Source organism: Cebidichthys violaceus, unplaced genomic scaffold, assembly GCF_023349555.1.
Source record: "Cebidichthys violaceus isolate CVI_PGR_0920_01 unplaced genomic scaffold, fCebVio1.0.p SCAF_4, whole genome shotgun sequence".
In the NCBI taxonomy this organism is placed as follows: Eukaryota; Metazoa; Chordata; class Actinopteri; order Perciformes; family Stichaeidae; genus Cebidichthys; species Cebidichthys violaceus.
The window spans coordinates 9,585,126-9,603,866 of record NW_027176594.1 but is presented as its reverse complement, the minus strand read 5'-3'; the positions used below and the strand labels follow the sequence as shown (position 1 = coordinate 9,603,866).

The following is an 18,741-nucleotide window of genomic DNA, read 5'->3' as shown; positions in this document are numbered from 1 at the left end:
ATGAGTGCCTGCATCCAGGTTGCTGCACTAGAATTGAGATTAATAAATTGTGATTCTAATGAAGACTAACATTGACATTCATTTGGAGTGTTTCTGTCCAACTGTTAAATGTTAGTCCCATATTCACTTTCTTTTTAGCTCTGTTTAGTCTTCACTTTCTCCTGAGAAGAATATCTGACTCTTAAGGCCCAAACGCACTGAAAGAGAATTGATGCTCCGATGGCGCACTGCAGAACAAGCAGTATTTTAGGAAAAAGTCCCTACTTTGGCAATATTTTGAATATTATATTTATTATCTCAATCATGAAGGTCCTGGTTCAAAACTATAAAGTGGGGATAAAATAAAATTTGAAACTTTATAAACTTTAACTGGATATTGTGAAATAGCCGTCTCATGATCCACTTTGGCTGAATACAGACACTATCCTGCAGAGGGCACACAAACCCGACAGCAACCAAGTTTTATTTTGGTCACTGTGTCCTCATTTGTCAAAGCAGTTGGACTCGCCTCATAGCACTTTACAAACCCACCGTCAGCCATTGTTGGGCCGATGGTGAGCGTCTGTGGCCCTAGTTTCTGGGACATGTCCCGTACAGTTAGTCTGTCTGCTGTTTGCTGATGAGCAGGTAGTGTACAGTGAGTTTTTCAGAGCCGCAAAAAAAGGAGACTGTTTTTTGTGAGTTGACACCTTTCAGATGATCATAATGAAAAAGATTTTGCACATAGAAGATTTTTACAGAATAATGAAAGAATGAATAAGAACAATAACATTGATCTGGATTGATATATAAATTCAATTATCCACGATTCAATGTCATCAATGCAAAGTGAAAAAGTCAATACATATCATCATATTTAAGATATGCTTTTATTTTGAAATATTCATGACACATCTATGTCACCATTTCTGTCCAAGTGCACCTCCCTCCTACAGAGCCCAGAATTAAATCGACAAATATTTTTTGTTGCTTTTTGTAAAATGTAACTGATCGTCTCATATCGATCGCAGGCCCCTGAATTGAATCAAATAAGATTAAATATCAAATCAAATATATACACACACACTTAATTTGCTTGGTATCTACAGTATTGACAATGACTATCCATGAGTTGGGAGACTCCATCCTGTTGTGTGGTACTAATTCAAAAGTGAAACAGATGAGCAGTAGAACCTCTATGGCAGCTTCAGCTCACCACCAAACCCTTCTCTAGTTGTCAAACAGACAGACAGCTACAGTTTTGCTGGGAAAGAGTTGCAAACAGCAGTGACATGAGGCGAAATCCATTTGGAAGGCTTGGCCAACAGCTTGATTGTTTAGACGGATTGCTTGACTGGGGAGAGGATTCATACTTCTTCTGTCCTCTCGTCTCTAACCATCACATTTATACCTGGTGTTTAAGTTTGCTACAAACTGTGACCACACTGTAGCTTTGTTTCCATATTCATTAATTGGCTGTATTTATATTTCAGCATGGACATATCCCAGCTTACATCATGTCTACGATTTCTATTTATCGTAAAGACAGCAGTTCAGTGTTTAACAAGAAAATAACAGAAACAAAAGTCGGCCTGATTTTGGACCCTGAAAATTCGTTTGCTTTAATGAGGTTCTCAGAATATTATATTTAGTTGTTTCTGTCTCTCTTTCTCTTTCTCTCTTTGGAACTAATTCAGATTCTACCTCTCTCTGCTTTCTTCGTTGATTCACTTGAGATCAGCTGCCCTCACTGATTGTGATACTGGATATAAGATATTTTTTACTATTCTACTGCCTATTTTTCTGGACTAAATGCTCTTCCTATCTATCTCTTTTCTTCCTTTGTTTTTGTCCTTCCTTCTCAAAGCTCACAATCCGGACATTAGAGTAAAAGGTACTGTACTCTTCTTCTCCTCATCACCAGCTTTTTCTCATCATCCCTTCTACTTTTCTTTTCTCTTCATGTTCTGTGGAGCTGTGGCTGCTTCAGTGCTTATTTTATTTACTTATCTATTCAGACTTTTTTTATTTATTTTTTTGAGTATATTATGTGTTTTTCCTTCACCCCCACTATCATTTTGCCAGCTCTGATTACATGTACTTTTACTGTTGCTCTGAACATTTCAGGATTTTATTATTGTCTTTAGCAAAATGCACACTGGCCTTATTTTCTTTTGCATATTGGGTTGCACACTTCAATGTTTTCCGATAGAATAGAATTAATTACTTTACAGCTTTTTTGAATGAATTTCTCTCTGTATGTTGTCCACTGGTTCCTCAGAAGTAGCTTGACTTTTTTAGTTTTCCAATACTGGGACTCCCTCGACAACAATGATACATCTGAAGTAGTTCATCCTGACACAATACAATATAACTAACATTGTGTGTTTGTCATCAACTTGACCAAACTTCAGCCTACTAAATTTACTGCAAGCCGCCTTTTATTATTTTAGCAGTAAATTGTTCTTTTTAGGGACGCACCGATCCTATATCAGTTGTGGATCGGAGCATCTCTTGTTTTTTTTTCATCAAAAGTTACAAAGAAATGTAGGTCAAAAAGTCACAATTGGAGGGAGTCTCTTAAGTATTGAGTTATGTTGACCTCCAACATGAGGTTTCTGGCTTTTTATAATTTTATTATGAATTGGTTTGACATTAATTTTGTATATTTTAAGTTTCTGTACTGTACAGCTGCAGTGACCATCTATAAACAATATAGTGATTCAGTTTCTGTTATGTTGAAGCTGGCTCACAAACAAAAAGGAAAATTAAGCACGAAACAGAACTAATAACAAAAACAAAATCCTTGAAAACAAAAAAATGTTGAGCCAAGTTTGACATTGTAATATTTGACATTCTTAGTGGCTCTGGATGGTCAACACATATTTTTTTTCTTTTTGAAGATTCAGTACAAGCACAGACAATATAATATTGAATGTTTCCGATGTAGACTGTGAAATCCTGGCTCTGCTTTAGGCTTAGGTTTCCTGTAAACTGCTTCTCCTCCCGTCCCTGTCTTTATACCCAGACGTACTCCTACATGGGTGTGAATGGGTTTAAGCAGCCGTAATATGACTCGCATAGTTGGCTTTTGTGCCAAAAACGTCAGTCATACGTTAGACAGGACATTTGTGTAATTATTTAAGTAAGTAAGTATTTGCACAATTACAAAGCAAATGGTTATTGCACTGTGACAGTGTTAAATGGAATTTAGCTGATTTAAACCTTATTTTTGTGCAACATGGGACTATTCTAGATAAGGGTTTTTATAATACTTGCTCAGAGGCAATGGAAAATGAATAGAAGGCAATAAAAAGAAAAAAATATTTTGGATTATCAGGTGGTTTACATCATGTACTCAATCTTACAGTTGCAGTCATATCAGTTATTGTATCGTATTGCATCCTGTTTATATATGGTATTAATTTGGATATAGTGACTGAGTCAGAATTTTATAAACACTGACAATCGTGAGTCCAGACGACCTCCACCCCCTCAATACAATATTGCATCATCTGACAAGTTATTTATATTGTGATACTGTGTATTATAGTACTCTACATACTGCGTACAGGATGGTTTTCACAGTTGTGGGGATTAAACCTTAGTTTTTAAAGGATCGGCAACTAAAACACTTGGTTCAGGTCAGGAAAAGATTATAATTATTGCAAAAAAAACAAAGCAGTTAACATTCATTTTTGGTCTGTAACAGAATGTTAAGTCAAGTCTCCTGCATAAAGGTCAAGTGAACTACACAACCCTTCAATTTCCCAACAATAAGGTAGACCTAATGTTGTTTCACAGTTCTCTCCACAGTGCCGGGAGTTAACGTTTAGTGAGAAAATAATTAATCCTTTGTAGGTATTGATTGAACAGAAATAGTCAGATTTAAAATCTAAAAAGTAATAGAAATAGCCCTTAAAATATAGACCAAGTGTTTTAGATTGTAGAACGTTAACACTCCCGGTTATGGTCAATGGTAGCTGTCCCGATCCTGACTTCTAATTTATGTCAAGCTCCAAAAACGATTGATCCCATGCTTCCCATAATGCAACTCAAAAGCTCCTTTTGCTCTTTAATGCAAGTTAATCACCATGTCTTTAAAGCTCCATTACATCATTCAGGGTTATACATTTTTCTTGGAGTCAGAATCTAGTGGTCATCAGAGGATCTGCAGCTTAGGACACATGAGCCGCAGTGGTTGCAGCTTCATCCTGCTTCTACTCACCACTTCTTCAAAGTGCTAACATGCACTACATTTAACAGTATATCAATGTAACAATTTCTGTTTTTTGTTTGGACTGAAAGGTGCTAGAACACGATCAGAGGAGAAGTTGTTGTTAGAGAATCAAAACAAAAGTTTTGGTACTTTTTTTTAATTTAAATGTTTTATCTGCTGCCTTTTGTCTTTCTTCCCTCTTGTGTGATCTAAATGTGAATGAAGACCGGTTTGAGTGAGGGGATCATTTTGACTCTGTTGAGGTTCTACTGCTGTGTCTCTCTCTCTCTATGTTACTGCACTCCCGTGATCCCAACTCTTTCTTCCTCTCCTCCTCTTCCTTTGGCTGCCATTTCCATCTGTCCATCACAGAGAGTATATTTGGCAGTGCTGCTTTCGTTCAATTTACTTTTTTTCCCTAATTTTCCTCCCTCTCTCCCTCGTGCCCTCTCCTATTCTCAGGATATAAAGGTAATTCATGCCAAAGACTTAATAAAGGCCTTACTATCCCAGAACACCACCACTTCACACTGCTTTGTTCACTTCCTTTGAGTCTGATTTTTTTCCATTTCATTTCATTTTTTCCTGTCTTTTCCTTTTTTTCCTGTCTTTTTCTCTGTCTTTCAGTCTTTCTAAACGCACAACATACTTGTTTTTGTATTGTCTTATCGTTATACCTCTGTTGTTATTTCTGCAGTTTTTTTTATCAATCTTGTTTGATTTTCTGTCACATTATTATTGCTGTCTCTGATTTTCACACACAAAACACAGACTATACAGATGAAGATGCATGCAAGCACATACTCACAAAACGGAAACGTGCTAACACACACACACACACACACACACACACACACACACACACACACACACACACAAACACACACACACACACAAGCAGACACAATTCCAAGGTGTGTGATTCCTGTTTTGTCTTGCATCCACAAGCCTGATATATGTATGTGTGAATTCAACCAGCTGCTGTTCCTCTGTCCTCCATATATCTTATCCTCCCTTTCCTGTCTCTCTCTCTCTCTCTCTCTCTCTCTCTCTCTCTCTCTCTCTCTCTCTCTCTCTCTCTCTCTCTCTCTCTCTCTCTCTCTCTATCTTTCTCTCCCTTTCCCCTCCTCACCTTCCATCTTTACCTCCATCCCTTGTTCTGTCTGTCCAGCTGGGCTTTGCTTGGTTCTGATTCTCACCTTTAATTAATCTTATTGCCAGCCTCACTGTCTTTTTTTTCTGTGATCGAGGAATGTCAAACAGGGACAAAAAGTATAGCCTTCTTAGGCATGCAGTCCAAACCACACTGTCCTCCCTATACTTTGTGCGCTGTGTATCTGTCTCCTGTTGTGTTTTCACATGGATTTTAACCTGTGATGTTGTTGTTTTTTTCACTGACAAGTTGAAAAAGAAAAGAAAATAGTCTTTGTCAACTGGCTGGGTGTCAAACTCCCCTCTGATTTGGTTAGACTTCACAGATATTCTTTAAACATTTTCAACATCCTCAGAATGTTTCGCTTTCAACTTTGATTTTTGATTTTTTTTTGTATGCACTGTTTTTCATCATCATATTGTGCAACAATAACACCTTCTTTCTTTGTTTACAGATATAATATTATTTTGAATAATATCCAATTGAAGCCATGCAGCGCACAGTAGCCATTTTGGCTGTAGGCAATCTTAGTGGTTCATGTGAAACTACAACTTCAGTGCATTTCACCGAAGGCTGAATGTCTGTCTGTCTGTCTGTCTGTCTGTCAGTTTGTTTCCCTCACATGTGGGTTAATGTATTTATCTGTCTTTTTTGTCTATCGATCTGTCTTTCAGTCTGTCACTCCATTTGTTGGAGAAAGACTCATCACACAGGGCCAAATGCCTTTATACACACCAGGCTTTAACCAATATGGGTCTTTGATGTCTCTTGAAGGTATTTTTGGACTGAAGCTAGCATTCTGTCTTAACATGAAATATGTTTAAATTAAAAAAATGAAAACAAGTATTGAGTATTTCCTTGAGAAGTCTTGTGAGGTGAGTAAAGCTTCTGAAACAGCATTCAGACCTTTAGATTGGGGCAGGATGGTTATGATGTTGTATACTGAGGTGTTATCCCAAAAACAATCTCGGAACCCATTGACTATTGTTCTGACAACGATAAGCCTCTGGGGGCTAAATCTTCATCAGTAGACAGCCGGTTGTTTCCCAAATTGATTTTCAGCCAATGCATTATTTTGCTCTACACAAGGACTGTTTACCTGCATTTGACCAAAGCCCACTCAAAGGTGATTGGTTAATACTACTCAGAGTACAAACAGAAACCAGACCACCTGGCTGAACTCAGCTTCAGTTCTTTGTTATTTCCCTCCACTCTCTCCTCATCACTGTACTTCATAAAGTCCCAATGATTCTGGTAAATTTGACACATTTTGAGCTTGCACAGTAACTTCAGCTCGTACCACCACGGGCAAATATGTGTTGCTATCCATTGACTTTGTATGCAATTGCACCACTTGTAAAATTACATTTGTGTTCCGTCACAGTAAAAGACACCCCGTAAAAGCTGTTTCCATGGTAACAATCTATCTACAGTAACCAGCTTCTATCTCTGTTTTCATAGTCATTGCTTTTTCAAAATAGATTTGTTTCTGGGATTGCTTCACTAATGCACCCATAATTTTCTCCCACACTTGCAAGTTCTCAACAGAGTGGCCAGAGCTGAGGTGCTTGAAGCAGTCCCCCATGTCCCCCTGTCCAAACTTTTTCTAAATTCTAAGGAATTAATCACTTCTATGCACAGCAGTACTGTGCAGCTGCCATACATCTGATGAGTAAAGATTACTTCTGGACCACAGGATATACATTTGTTTTTATTTTGTCAGATGGGTGAACTGAGAAATACAATACACAGTGTGTATATTTTCCTGTGAAGGTCTCAGTGCAGTTTCAGAGATTTCTCCAAGCTGAGAGGGAATCACTGAATATGTTGCGATGTGAACATTTTTGATTAATCTCATCCATCAGAGCTTCAGTACAAAACTATCATCCCCTACCTTCAAAAACGTATATTGGTTGAAGCCTATTTCACACCCTGATGGCCAGTCATGACCCCATCCCGGTCTCTCCCACTGCTCTAGCTTTTCTAACCGTGCGTTTGTCTCCTGTGCCCAGAGGGTTGTCCAGGTCTCTGCAACAACAATGGACGGTGCACTCTGGAGGCCAGCGGCTGGCACTGCATCTGCCAATCAGGATGGAGAGGGGCAGGTTGTCACGTGGCCATGGAAACACTCTGTACCGACAGCAAGGACAACGAAGGAGGTATATTTGTGTTCATGATATATCCATGTTAATAGATAACCCAGTTTATTTGTTGGATGGACAGACGGATGGATGGATAGGATGTTCAGGAACGTGTCTCGTCTTAAAACCCTTGTCTAGCTTTTGTGTTAAAGTCATTTAAAATGTTAGCCCAACAATTATTACATCCACATAATGTAGAGAGTCCCGGAGACATCAGTGTGCGGATGATCATATATAAAAAGCTATGCCATAATTTTATGTTCCCCCTTCAGCAAACTGACAAAAAATAAATATTCACTTGCAGCAACCAATCAACCAAATCTACATTCTCACTTGACTCAAAGTAAGACAACAAAACTCAATACAGGCATTAGCTTAAGTATGGGATCTATCAGAGGTTTGGACTCAAATCACATGATGACTTTGACTTGAGTCACAATTTTGTTGACTTTAGAACTCGACTTGACAAGATCAAAAAAGACTGTCAACTCGACTTGAGACTGCAAGACTTGAACACCAACGACTCGTGATGTTACTTGGACCTGAGCCTTTTGACTTAAAAATACATGATACTCTCCCCCAACTCCAAAGACTAAAATACAGACCCTGTGCTACCAAATTCAAGGGATCCTTATCCAAAATGTTTGTTTATGTTATTTGTTCGGTTGACACATAAAAGCCAATACATCATTATCTGATTTATTTTAATTTTTTTGCTTAAGCGGTCCAGTATCAATTTTGTCTCTACTGTTGATTATTTAAAAGGAATGAAACGCATAAATCTAAATGATTAAGTGGCTAATCTGCCACCTGCTGAGAGCTGCACATTGATGTGTAGTGTACCTGAAGTGGGTGTTCACTACAAACTGCAGCGCCTCAGCTGCCAGAGGAATGCAGAACATGTAGTATCAACCTTGATGTGGCAGTGGACTGGAAGGGCTGCTGAACACCAATTGGGATTGGCTCTTTAATGTGTAGTAAATTAACTGTAGTTTTCAAAAAGCACTTGTACGTGTTTTAACTTAAAAAGAAACTGTAGAGAAAGGGAAAGCTCTGAAACTAGAAGCATGAATAAAACTCTACTGTCGTAATCCTTGGGGGATGGAACATTGGAATCAAAAGAAATGCAATATAATTAGTGAGAAATGGGTTTTAAATCTGGGGTCAGAAATATTGGAGAAACCAGCAAGAGTTAACTAGGTTTTTAAAATGATTCAACCGAAAAAAAAACAGCCCAGTGTTGCCAACTCTTAGTAGCCAGCAGCACTAGATCCAAAAGTCACTAAATTTAACGAGGAAAGTCGCCAAACCAGCAACACTTGACAGCTGGTCCCTTCATGCCTCCCTCTAAAGCCACTCCCCCAAAATTATCATTATGAACATAAACAAAGAACATAAACTTTTGTAAGTAGCTCATAGCTGAAACAACGATAACAAATATCGTCCAACAAAAAAGCAGAAGACAGAGATGCACATAGATTTGCTGAAGCCATGATGATTGAGGGGTGATTTCACCGTGGTCCAAGTTTTGGTCCGGCTACTCTTTGTGGATGAGTCGGTTGCAGACTTACGTATTCTGCGGGATGTTGAGTTTTAAGATGAGACCAGAGATTTTAGGTGTTTTCATCTTAAGTCCCGATTTGTTTATGGCAGAGCTTGTACATCACTTCATTCACGTTCTCTGGCTCTCCTTTTTTGTTTGGTTTAAAAACCAAAGAATCGACAAATAGCTGTATTTGCATCAAATATGCTAGCGAACATCTTTCCTGCTGGAGTTGGGGCTACAAGTGTAATTACTAGAGCTGTACCGAATAGTCAAAGATTCATTCAAAACATTGACATTCAAATTATTATTATTAAAAACTTACAGACACATTGCGTGCAACAGTCCACCGGCTTCCACTTTCTATTCCCCTCTCTCTCCCACACAGACACACACACACACACACACACACACACACACACACACACACAGCACTGGGACCCCATCTCTGTAATTATCTCAGTATTTATTCCAAAAGTCAAATTTATTGAAAAAAAGATATGTGTAATAATTTCTGAAATTCATGAAAAATATGTCTAAAAAACTATTGTGCTTCAATCCATATTTTCATTGCAGTCAAAAAGTGTTTACTCTCCCGCACGCACCTGTATTAACGAGGCGGTCCAGCAGCAATCTAACAGCACCATAAATTACACATCATTTAATGTGAATTACGCATCATCAATTAAGCACAGAGAAAGCAAGAGAAAGAGACTGAATATAGCCCATAATTCATAACAGACGTTGCCTAGTTAGTAGTGGATACCTGAGCATCGTTATCGTGGCCAACCAATATCTTGTTGCACGACAATCTCAGTATATCATCCAAATTTAGATTTTTTTTGTCTAAGCATTAGATTTGTTGATTACTGTCGGGATTAAAAGAGAATTTCAACAAATTTAAAAATGGTTTCCAAGATACGATGCCAACCCTAGCCTTACCAGCACAAAACAGGTTGATGAGCGCAGTGAGGTAATTGGAAAGGTAGAGAGGAAAGAAGATGGGAAAGAAAAGAATACAAGTCAGATTCAGAGAGAAGGGGGGCTTACATTGTCTGTCTGTGTGTGTGTGTGTGTGTGTGTGTGTGTGTGTGTGTGTGTGTGTGTGCATGTGTGGGTGTGTGTGTAATGGCAGTCCCTGGTGCCTGTTCACCAGATGTACAACTGGCTTTTATAAACTAACAGAGACAAATAGCTGCCCATATTTTATTACCTTACATACCTCCTTCTATCCTTCCATCTCTCCATCTGTCTCTCTGCTCTACATCTCCTCCTTCTCCCTGTTCTTCACTTATCCCTCCCTCCCTAATCTCTCTTTCTCCATCATTTCATCCCTGCTTCTCATCATTGCAGCCTTCCACCCTTCTTCCTTCAATCCTTAACTCCTCCTTGACTTTATTTCTCTTGGCAGCGCCTAATAAACACATACTGCTCACATACTAATTCTACTGCATCGCTCCATTTTTCCCTCATTCGTCAATTTCTTATTTTCCCCCCCTCATCGGAAAATCCATCTTTTTCTTCTCTTTGATGCCACAACACGTTGATTCATCCACTTATGTTCATCCGTCCATTTTTCACACTTTTTTTCCTCTTTTCATTACATTTCTCCATCTCTGCCTTTATTTTTTATTTATTTCATTCATGTTTGAATTATCTTCTTTAGACAACACAGTATCTCACTTTTCCTCTCTTCTTTCCCAATCGTTAATGGTATATGTGGCCATCTTCTCCATCCATCAAATTCCATCTTTATCTCTTTTTCATGCCTTCATCATGACCACTTGATTCCTCTGTCCTTATTATTCTTAATTATTCTTAATCCCTTCATCATCCTTCATTGCTTCTTAATCCCTCTGTTGCCTGCTTGTCCCTACATTCATCCATTCTTATCCTATTTTCATCCACCTGTAACTTTTCCATTATCCATTTGATTTTCAGGTTTGTATCCTCACCTCTCAGGTTTCTGACTATAATTTTGTGTGTATTTCAGATGGCCTGGCTGACTGTATGGACCCAGACTGCTGTTTGCAGCCCTCCTGTCAGAACCAGTTATACTGCAAAGGGTCACCTGACCCGGGGGAGGTGCTCAGCCAGTCTCCGTCCTCATTGGCTCCTCAGCAAGTAAGGAGCTCCAATCAGAAATTAAGTCAAAATAAAAACTTAACTGTCATTTCTTGTAACAAAAGGAAGCAGCATTTATCTATCTATGTATGTCCTTTTATTATTGGGGTGACCGTGCCTAAGTGGAGAGCAGCCTTTCAATCAGAGGGTCGGCGGTTCGATCCCCGGCTCCTGTTCCACTAGTCTCATGTCAATGTGTCCTTGAGCAAGACACTTAACCCCAAAATTGCTCCCGTAGCTGTGCCTACGGTGTATAGATAGATACTGAATTGTAAGTCGCTTTGGATAAAAGCATCTGATAAATGACTGTAATGTAATGTAATGTTATGTAATTTTCCCTTAGGCTGCCAGGTCTTTCTACCAGCGCATCCATTTCTTAGTTGGTCCTGAATCCACTCACATCATCACTGGAGACAGTCCGTTCAATAAAAGGTAAAGGTGTCTCTCTCTGTGTTGTTGTTTTCTTCTGGGCATACAGTAACATCAGCAGGGCAACATGAGTGTCAGACAGGTTGTTAGCAAATCCACATTTGAATCCTGCATTTCAAACCAAACCGCTCAACACTCACTTTTAAAATAGGTATCAGCTTGTGGTTACCAAAACTGAAAATTTGATAGCCATTATTAGCCACCTTATTTATTATTTTGAGTAATTAAGATACCATTCAGTTATATGGTGTTATGGCCTATATAGTGTGCCTACACAGAAAGTTACAATTACAAATTTCTGCAGAAGCACCGATAATACCCAGCTAGTCCTAGGAACCGCCGGAGTTCCCGTCTGGTGGTGGGTACAGGGTAGGAAGGACAGAATAGCATCCACCTTTGCAGTCACAGGACGCACTTGCCCAAGGCCAACCTGCTTCCCCAGATAGGTCACGACAGCCTTTTCGAAATCACATTTCGCCAGATTCACAGTCAGAGATGCTTGAGCTAAACAGGCAAACACAGTTGTTAAGGTGGTTATGTGATCAGACCAGTAGGAGGAGTACACTACTACGTCATCCAGGTACACATTACAGTTAGGAATGTCACCCAACACCAGATTCATGAGCCTTTGAAAAGTGGCTGGGGCATTGCGCATCCCAAAAGGCATCACAGTGTACTGGAGAAAATGATCAGGTGTGACAAAGCAGAGATGTCGGAAGCTTTGGATGTAAGAGGAACCTGCCAGTATCCTTTCAACAAGTTTAGCTTGGTGATGTAGGTAGCTGCCCCTATACTATCCACACAGTCCTCCATCTGAGGCAAAGGAAACGAGTCTGTCACTGTGACTGCATTCATTTTACGAAAATCTGTGCAAAAACGAGGAGAACCATCAGATTTAGGGGTCACTAGGCAGGGAGAACTCCATGAGCTCCGACTGGGCTAAACCATTTTCAGTTAAGTACATCACCTCTTTCTTCATCAGCTCCCTTTTTGGTATCGGACACCGGTAAGCATGTTGTTTGATTGGGGAAGCATTACCAACGTCAATTTCGTGCTCCAACACAGTGGTACGTGAGGGCACATCTCCGAAGAGGGTAGGGTAAGATCAAATTAGCCTCTGCATATCCTGATTTTGGGAATCAGGGAGATAGGAGAGGTGAGTTTCGAGGTTATCAAGGATTGACGAGTTAGGCAGCCATTGTTGAAGGTCATTACGTAGCCTCAACCCATCATTGGCATGATCCGCCAAACTGGACACCAGAGAGATGGAGGAAGATGTGGTCGGAGGCTCAGGCTGCTTCTCGTTTGGATCCTGGTCATTCTGAGCACTTCCCCTGGAGTGAATCAACTTAAGCATATTTACATGGCACAGACGTGTTTGACGTCTCCGGTCTGGAGTATGAATGATGTAGTCTGTGTCGTTCACTTTTGTTCTCACTACATATGGGCCTGCAAACCGTGCGGTAAGGGCAGGACAAGGTGTAGGCATAGGCACTAACACTCTATCACCAGGCTGAAACGTACGTTGAACTGTTTTCTTGTCATAGTGTCGTTTCATATTGCTCTGGGAGGAAGAGAGAATCTTTTTAGCTACAGAACAAGCATGGTGTAGACGCTTCCAGAACTGTGTAACAAAATCAAGTCCATTGGTTTGATGGGATGCACCTGCTGACAAGAATTGTTCTTTCAGCACTTTCAATGGTCCACGTACACTATGGCCAAGCACCAGTTCAGCCGGGCTGAAACCAAGAGACTCCTGCTTTGCTTCACGGGCAGCAAAGTGTAAGAAAGGCAGACCATCATCCCAATCTTTCTCAGTCTCAAGGCAGTATTTACGCATCATTACTTTTAGGGTCTGATGCCATCGCTCTAGCGGAGCAGTGATCTTGCGGAGAGGGATAGCCTCAGGGAAACGGGTAGCAGAACACATCAGGGTGAGTAGGAACTGATTACCAGACTTTGATTTAGGTAATGGTCCAACACAATCAACGATCATACGCTCAAAAGGTTCACCAACAGCAGGTATGGGTTTGAGAGGAACAGGTGGTACCACTTGATTAGGCTTACCACCAATTTGGCAAACTCTACATGTTCTACAGAACTTTTCTACATCAGCCTTTAGACCTGGCCAGAAGAAATGCTGGAGGATACGGTCATAGGTTTTTGTAACCCCTAAATGACCAGACCAGGGATGTTAATGTGCTAGTTGCAAAACCTTTTGTCTGTACATCATGGGAACTACTTGGTTCACAGTACCCCAATCTTCATCCATTCCCTCGTCTTTTAACATAGGCCGTGAAACCCATCTTCACAACAAGATCCCATCTTCTGTATAGAATGACTGTCTCATGTTCTCACTTACCTCCGTCACTCCCTTGAAACATTTAGTGAGACTAGCATCAACTTTCTGAGCTTCAATCAGGGGCTCACGTGTCACAGGCAATGGTGACAAAATCACTGTGGGAGTGGTTAGGTCCTCTTCAGGAGGGTTAGAATCCCGACGATCAACAGGGGGCAGCTTGTCTTTAGCCAAGACATGTGCAAGTATGGAGTCGGCCAGGTTGGTTTCCTCTTCCCGTTTACGAGCCTGGGATCTGGTGAGGACACTGACAGAAAACACGTCAGGATGACTTTTCAACACTTCATCTTTATCTGGACGAGTAACAGGGATATCCACAACTTCAGGAGTAGGCAGTGCCTTATCCCCAGCTATATCATTTTCCATAATGAACTCAACCCCTTGAATAGGAAATGAGTAGCACGGAGCAACATCAAAGAACCCAGAGATTAGCTTTGACAGGACATGCACATGATGAAGTGGGGCAGGTACGTAAACCATCTCAATGCCCCGTACTATTGCACTAGCTTCACAGGAGGTCTCAGTATCCTCACCGGCCTCTGGGCTTCCACAACTCCTGTCACTGACACAAATCCATCAAAAATGAATGGCTTGAAACATTCATCAGGTTGATGAAGTGTTTACCGGGGAGTTGGAAAGATTAACCGTTTTGATTAAACCAATACCCTTGGCTTGCATTACTTGTCGAGGCTGATGTTTGCGCTTGAAAGTCAGACACAGCAATGACATGACCAATTCTGTGACAGTAGGAACACCGCTTGTCTGACGTAGAACTTGCAGGGGCCCCTTTTGATCGCTGGGAGTGTGAGTCAGCATTTATTATGATTGTCTCATGGGAAGATGTTTCATGCTTACCCACAAAGATGCTCTTGTGTGTCAATGCAAACTCCTCTGCCAGGACGGCAGCTTCCTGCAAGGTAGTTGTTTTCTGTCCATTCAGATAAATCATGGTCCGCTCTGGAACACAGTCCCTAAATTCTTCCAGCAACACTAATTGACGTAGTGAACTGAAGGCAGTTGCTTTGCTTGCTAGGCACCATCTATCAAAAAGTAGCCCTTTTTCTCTTGCAAACTCAACAAAGGTTTGGGTGGAAGATTTCCTCAAGCTACGAAAGTGTTGTTTGTATGCTTCAGGTACAAGCTCATAAGTCCTAAGTATGGCATTTTTTACTTTTTCATACCTAAGACTGTCCTCAATAGAAAGGGCGGCACACGCCTCTTGTGCCTTACCGACCAACTTGCAGTAGAAGAGGCCAGACATCCTTGGGCCAATGCAAGGCGGCAGCAATCCGTTCAAATGCACTGAAATAAACTTCTACTTCAGTTTAACGGATTTGAAGGGACCAGAGTGATGTATTTGCTAACAACAAATGCCGAAGGAGTTGAAACTGGAGGAGAAAACACAGCTGAAGTGTCAGTAGCATTCTTTTGAGACTCTAACTCAAGCTGGCGGATTAATAGCAGTGTCGGGTTCAAGCTTACGGCAGTTTAACTGGAATTCTAGCTCCTCTTTACGTGCTTTTTCTTTTGCTTCAAGTTCAAGACGAACTAAGCGCACCTTTAAATGGGCACCTACACTAGACAAAGGAGAATAATCAAGAGATAATGGATCAAACCGTGGCAAAGAGAGGGGTTGTTTTTCCTCACGTGGCCTAGCCGCATAGGGAGGACTCATCAGATCCTCAGCAAATGCCATCCCTGTAGCAGCTGCCTTAGGATCATCTGCTGGGGTTTGTTGCTCAGGATCTGCTAGGAGAAACACACCTTTTTCTGCCAAGCCATTCCGAATAATAGACTTTAAGTCCTGCTTAATCAAAGAGCTAGATACAGGAATATCATAATGTGCAGCAATTAAACATCAGTCATCTTTTTTACAACTGTCAAACTGTTTCAAAGTAGGATTATTCAAAAAACATTCCAAACTAAACAGAGCCATATCCCGGACGAGCCCCCACTTATGTTACGGCCTATAGTGTGCCTAGGGCAGGGGACGGCAACCCTCGGCTCCGGAGCCGCATGCGGCTCTTCAGCCCCTCTGTTGTGGCTCCCTGAGGCTACATCCACACTAACGAAAACGATCTCCGTCCACACAGCGTTTCAGCATCGTTTTCTAAATGATCTCCGTCCAGACTGAAACGCCTGAAAATGAATATCACGTGACTATTCACGTACACTGGGCATGCGGGTGGGTGCTGGTGTAAACAGGAAGTCCGCTCCGTAGGGCTGGTAATGCCGCTGGACATGCCGCCAAAATAAAAAATGTTTTAATAGTTTGTCAACTAAAATGTGCGTCACATCCTATTACGTCGCTGTCAAGCAAATTATGATTTGCAGACCTTCGCCCTCGGTAAACTATTGTAAGCTATTATGTTGAGCACGTTAAGATCTCCCTAGGAAGCAGTGTTCCTGTGTATGTGTTTGGTGCTTTTATTGTGGAGGATGAGACGGAAGGAGAAAAAGGGGTTCTGATGAAGTGTGGGAGAAGTGAATAAAGTTGCTGCCGTCTTAATGCAGATTACGGAGCCCCGTGTTTATTATTTCATTATTATCATAAAGTATTGACACAACATTAAGGCTTGGCTACACTATCAATGTGTAAATCCAAAAAAATAAGTCACGGAGGAAAATAGAGAGTTTAATTATGCATGGACATATTCATTTGCTTTCACTGCCAACGATGCTGGCTTACCTGTATGCTTGAAATGTGTCGAGAAATTAGCAAACAACAAAGAATGTAATATAGAAAGACACTTCCAGAACAAGCGCACAGCATTTGCTGAACAGTATCACTCTGGAGACGAACGAAAAAGAGTGATTTCTCAACTGCTGCAGCAAACTGAGCAAGTTTTTTTTCTCCTCTTCATAAGAGTTTGATATTGTTATAATAGGTGAAATAACAATAAAATGTCAAGAATTGTCATTATTCTTGTTCTATAATTTCATAAAAACAACAAACTATAGTTTTTGTATATAATATAACTATATAGAAAACTTTATAAGCTGTGTTATCAAATAGCTTTTGCAGCTCCAGACAAATTTTATTTGGTGAAAAATAGGGCAAAATGGCTCTTTGGATGGTAAAAGTTGCAGACCACTGGCCTAGGGGTACACAGGAAGTAACTTAAAAGGTGATGGAAAACCTTGGCACAAACGTTTAATAAAAACCAAGAGGATAAGGCAGCTGCAATTAGTTACATTTATTTAACAGGATAGATGAACAAAAACAAACCAACTAAAAGCAGCGACAGCAAACCCACAGCTCCACAGCCCAAGAGTGAACAAACGGGGGAGGAAGAACATTGGATTGATATGCAGCTCCACTGATGAAATGAGGACTCTCAGATGTGGGTGCTTCAGTGATCACCAAGGGGCGTGGCAGACCTGAAAGACAAACAGAGCTCTCTTCTAAAAAAGAGGCATCGTTAAGTCAGGGGCGTACCATATGGCATACAAGAATAAAAGCTTCATTGCAGTCCACCAAACAAAATTATTTGTAGTGTCTTTAAAAGTTAAGATTCTAATTCACCCTCAATTCCTGCTATAGAAAATTGTCTGTACAAATTGTCCTTAAAACAGATGCCTGTGTGCACGCAAGTAAACGCACCAACGAGCCTCCAGCATTGTCTGCTTCTGGTTCTGACTGTCGCAACAATATTTGTATATCAATAATACTAAAAACATTACATATTAATTTGGTGCAGGTTTAGCTTTTTGCTGTCTCTTTTTATGTTAAAAAGTGGCAACCAAAGGCCAAGAATTGGTTGCCAATTTGTCATAATGGTTTCCCATTGTAACTAAACAACTGTTAGTGTCGAGCCCTGAACATCCAAACAACTTCAGTGACCGAATGATAAAGATATTGTGAGTGAAATGTAATCATAAACACCAAGACTGATGCTCCAAAAAGAAGAGATACTTAATTTGTATTTTTTAATATAATATCAGGCATCTGTTACGTGCTTTACTGAAAGGCAGTTTTTTAAACACACAGTTGGTTTTCATCATAATGGATGGGATCATGAATATTTTTTTCTTTCTGTCGCGGTGATTGTTTGACTCATAATTCTTCTGCCTGCAAGTCATAGCTCACCCTACTTATATTTATCATAGTATGAGCAGTTGACTCTGCTTTCTGTCTGGATGAATATAACAGAAAAAGTGTCAGTGAGACAGAGTTCACAATACAGGTTTGCTTTTTTTTTTACTTGCCAAAAGCTATTTATGCACACGTCTGCCTCAGACATAACGTTCATTAATTATGATAAGAGGAAAAGAGCGGGTGGCTGTCTGCAAAATACAGAGCGAGACAAGCAGAGCCACTGTCAGGGAAGAAACATGATGGCAATTCTGTTCAGCCATTTGTCTTTTGTCAAATTTTTTATGCTAGCCTGAATGTTTCATAAGAGCAGAAGGCCACAACCCTGTAATAAAAATGTCCTGTATTTCCATAATGGAATGGGCCTGCAACCTTACAATATATAAATGTTTTATTAGACTTTAGACCAAAACATTAGTGTGTGTGTGGGTGGGGGGTTTCACACTTTAAAAGACAAATAGATGATCTTTTAATTTCCCTTGAGCTAACATTGACAAACATATACTCACATTATACTTGTAGAGGGACACAAACATACACAGTGGCACATAGTATATGCACATATGCAGAGGCACACATTTGCATGCACACCTTTGCAGGAGTACACATACAGACGGGTTTCTGTGGACATATTCAGTATGATGCAGAATGACTGACAGCTTATTAAGAGCTCAATGTTCTTTTTGTGACTTGAACTG

The 18,741-nt window shown here is 40.3% G+C and overlaps 1 protein-coding gene across 6 annotated transcripts in view; it reads left to right on the top strand.

Annotated features, from left to right (window-relative positions):
• tenm3 (teneurin transmembrane protein 3) overlaps window positions 1–18,741 on the top strand; it is a 336,797-nt gene that overhangs the window by 241,441 nt on the left and 76,615 nt on the right. For 5 of the 6 annotated variants that reach the window (XM_068727440.1, XM_068727439.1, XM_068727438.1 and 2 more), the window contains 3 exons: window positions 7,364–7,510; window positions 11,029–11,159; window positions 11,503–11,591. In XM_068727440.1, coding sequence (XP_068583541.1) covers window positions 7,364–7,510; window positions 11,029–11,159; window positions 11,503–11,591 — 367 coding nt within the window. Of the gene's footprint in view, window positions 1–1,846; window positions 1,874–4,660; window positions 4,670–7,363; window positions 7,511–11,028; window positions 11,160–11,502; window positions 11,592–18,741 lie in introns of all 6 variants that reach the window. The other variant, XM_068727443.1, reaches the window with a different exon arrangement.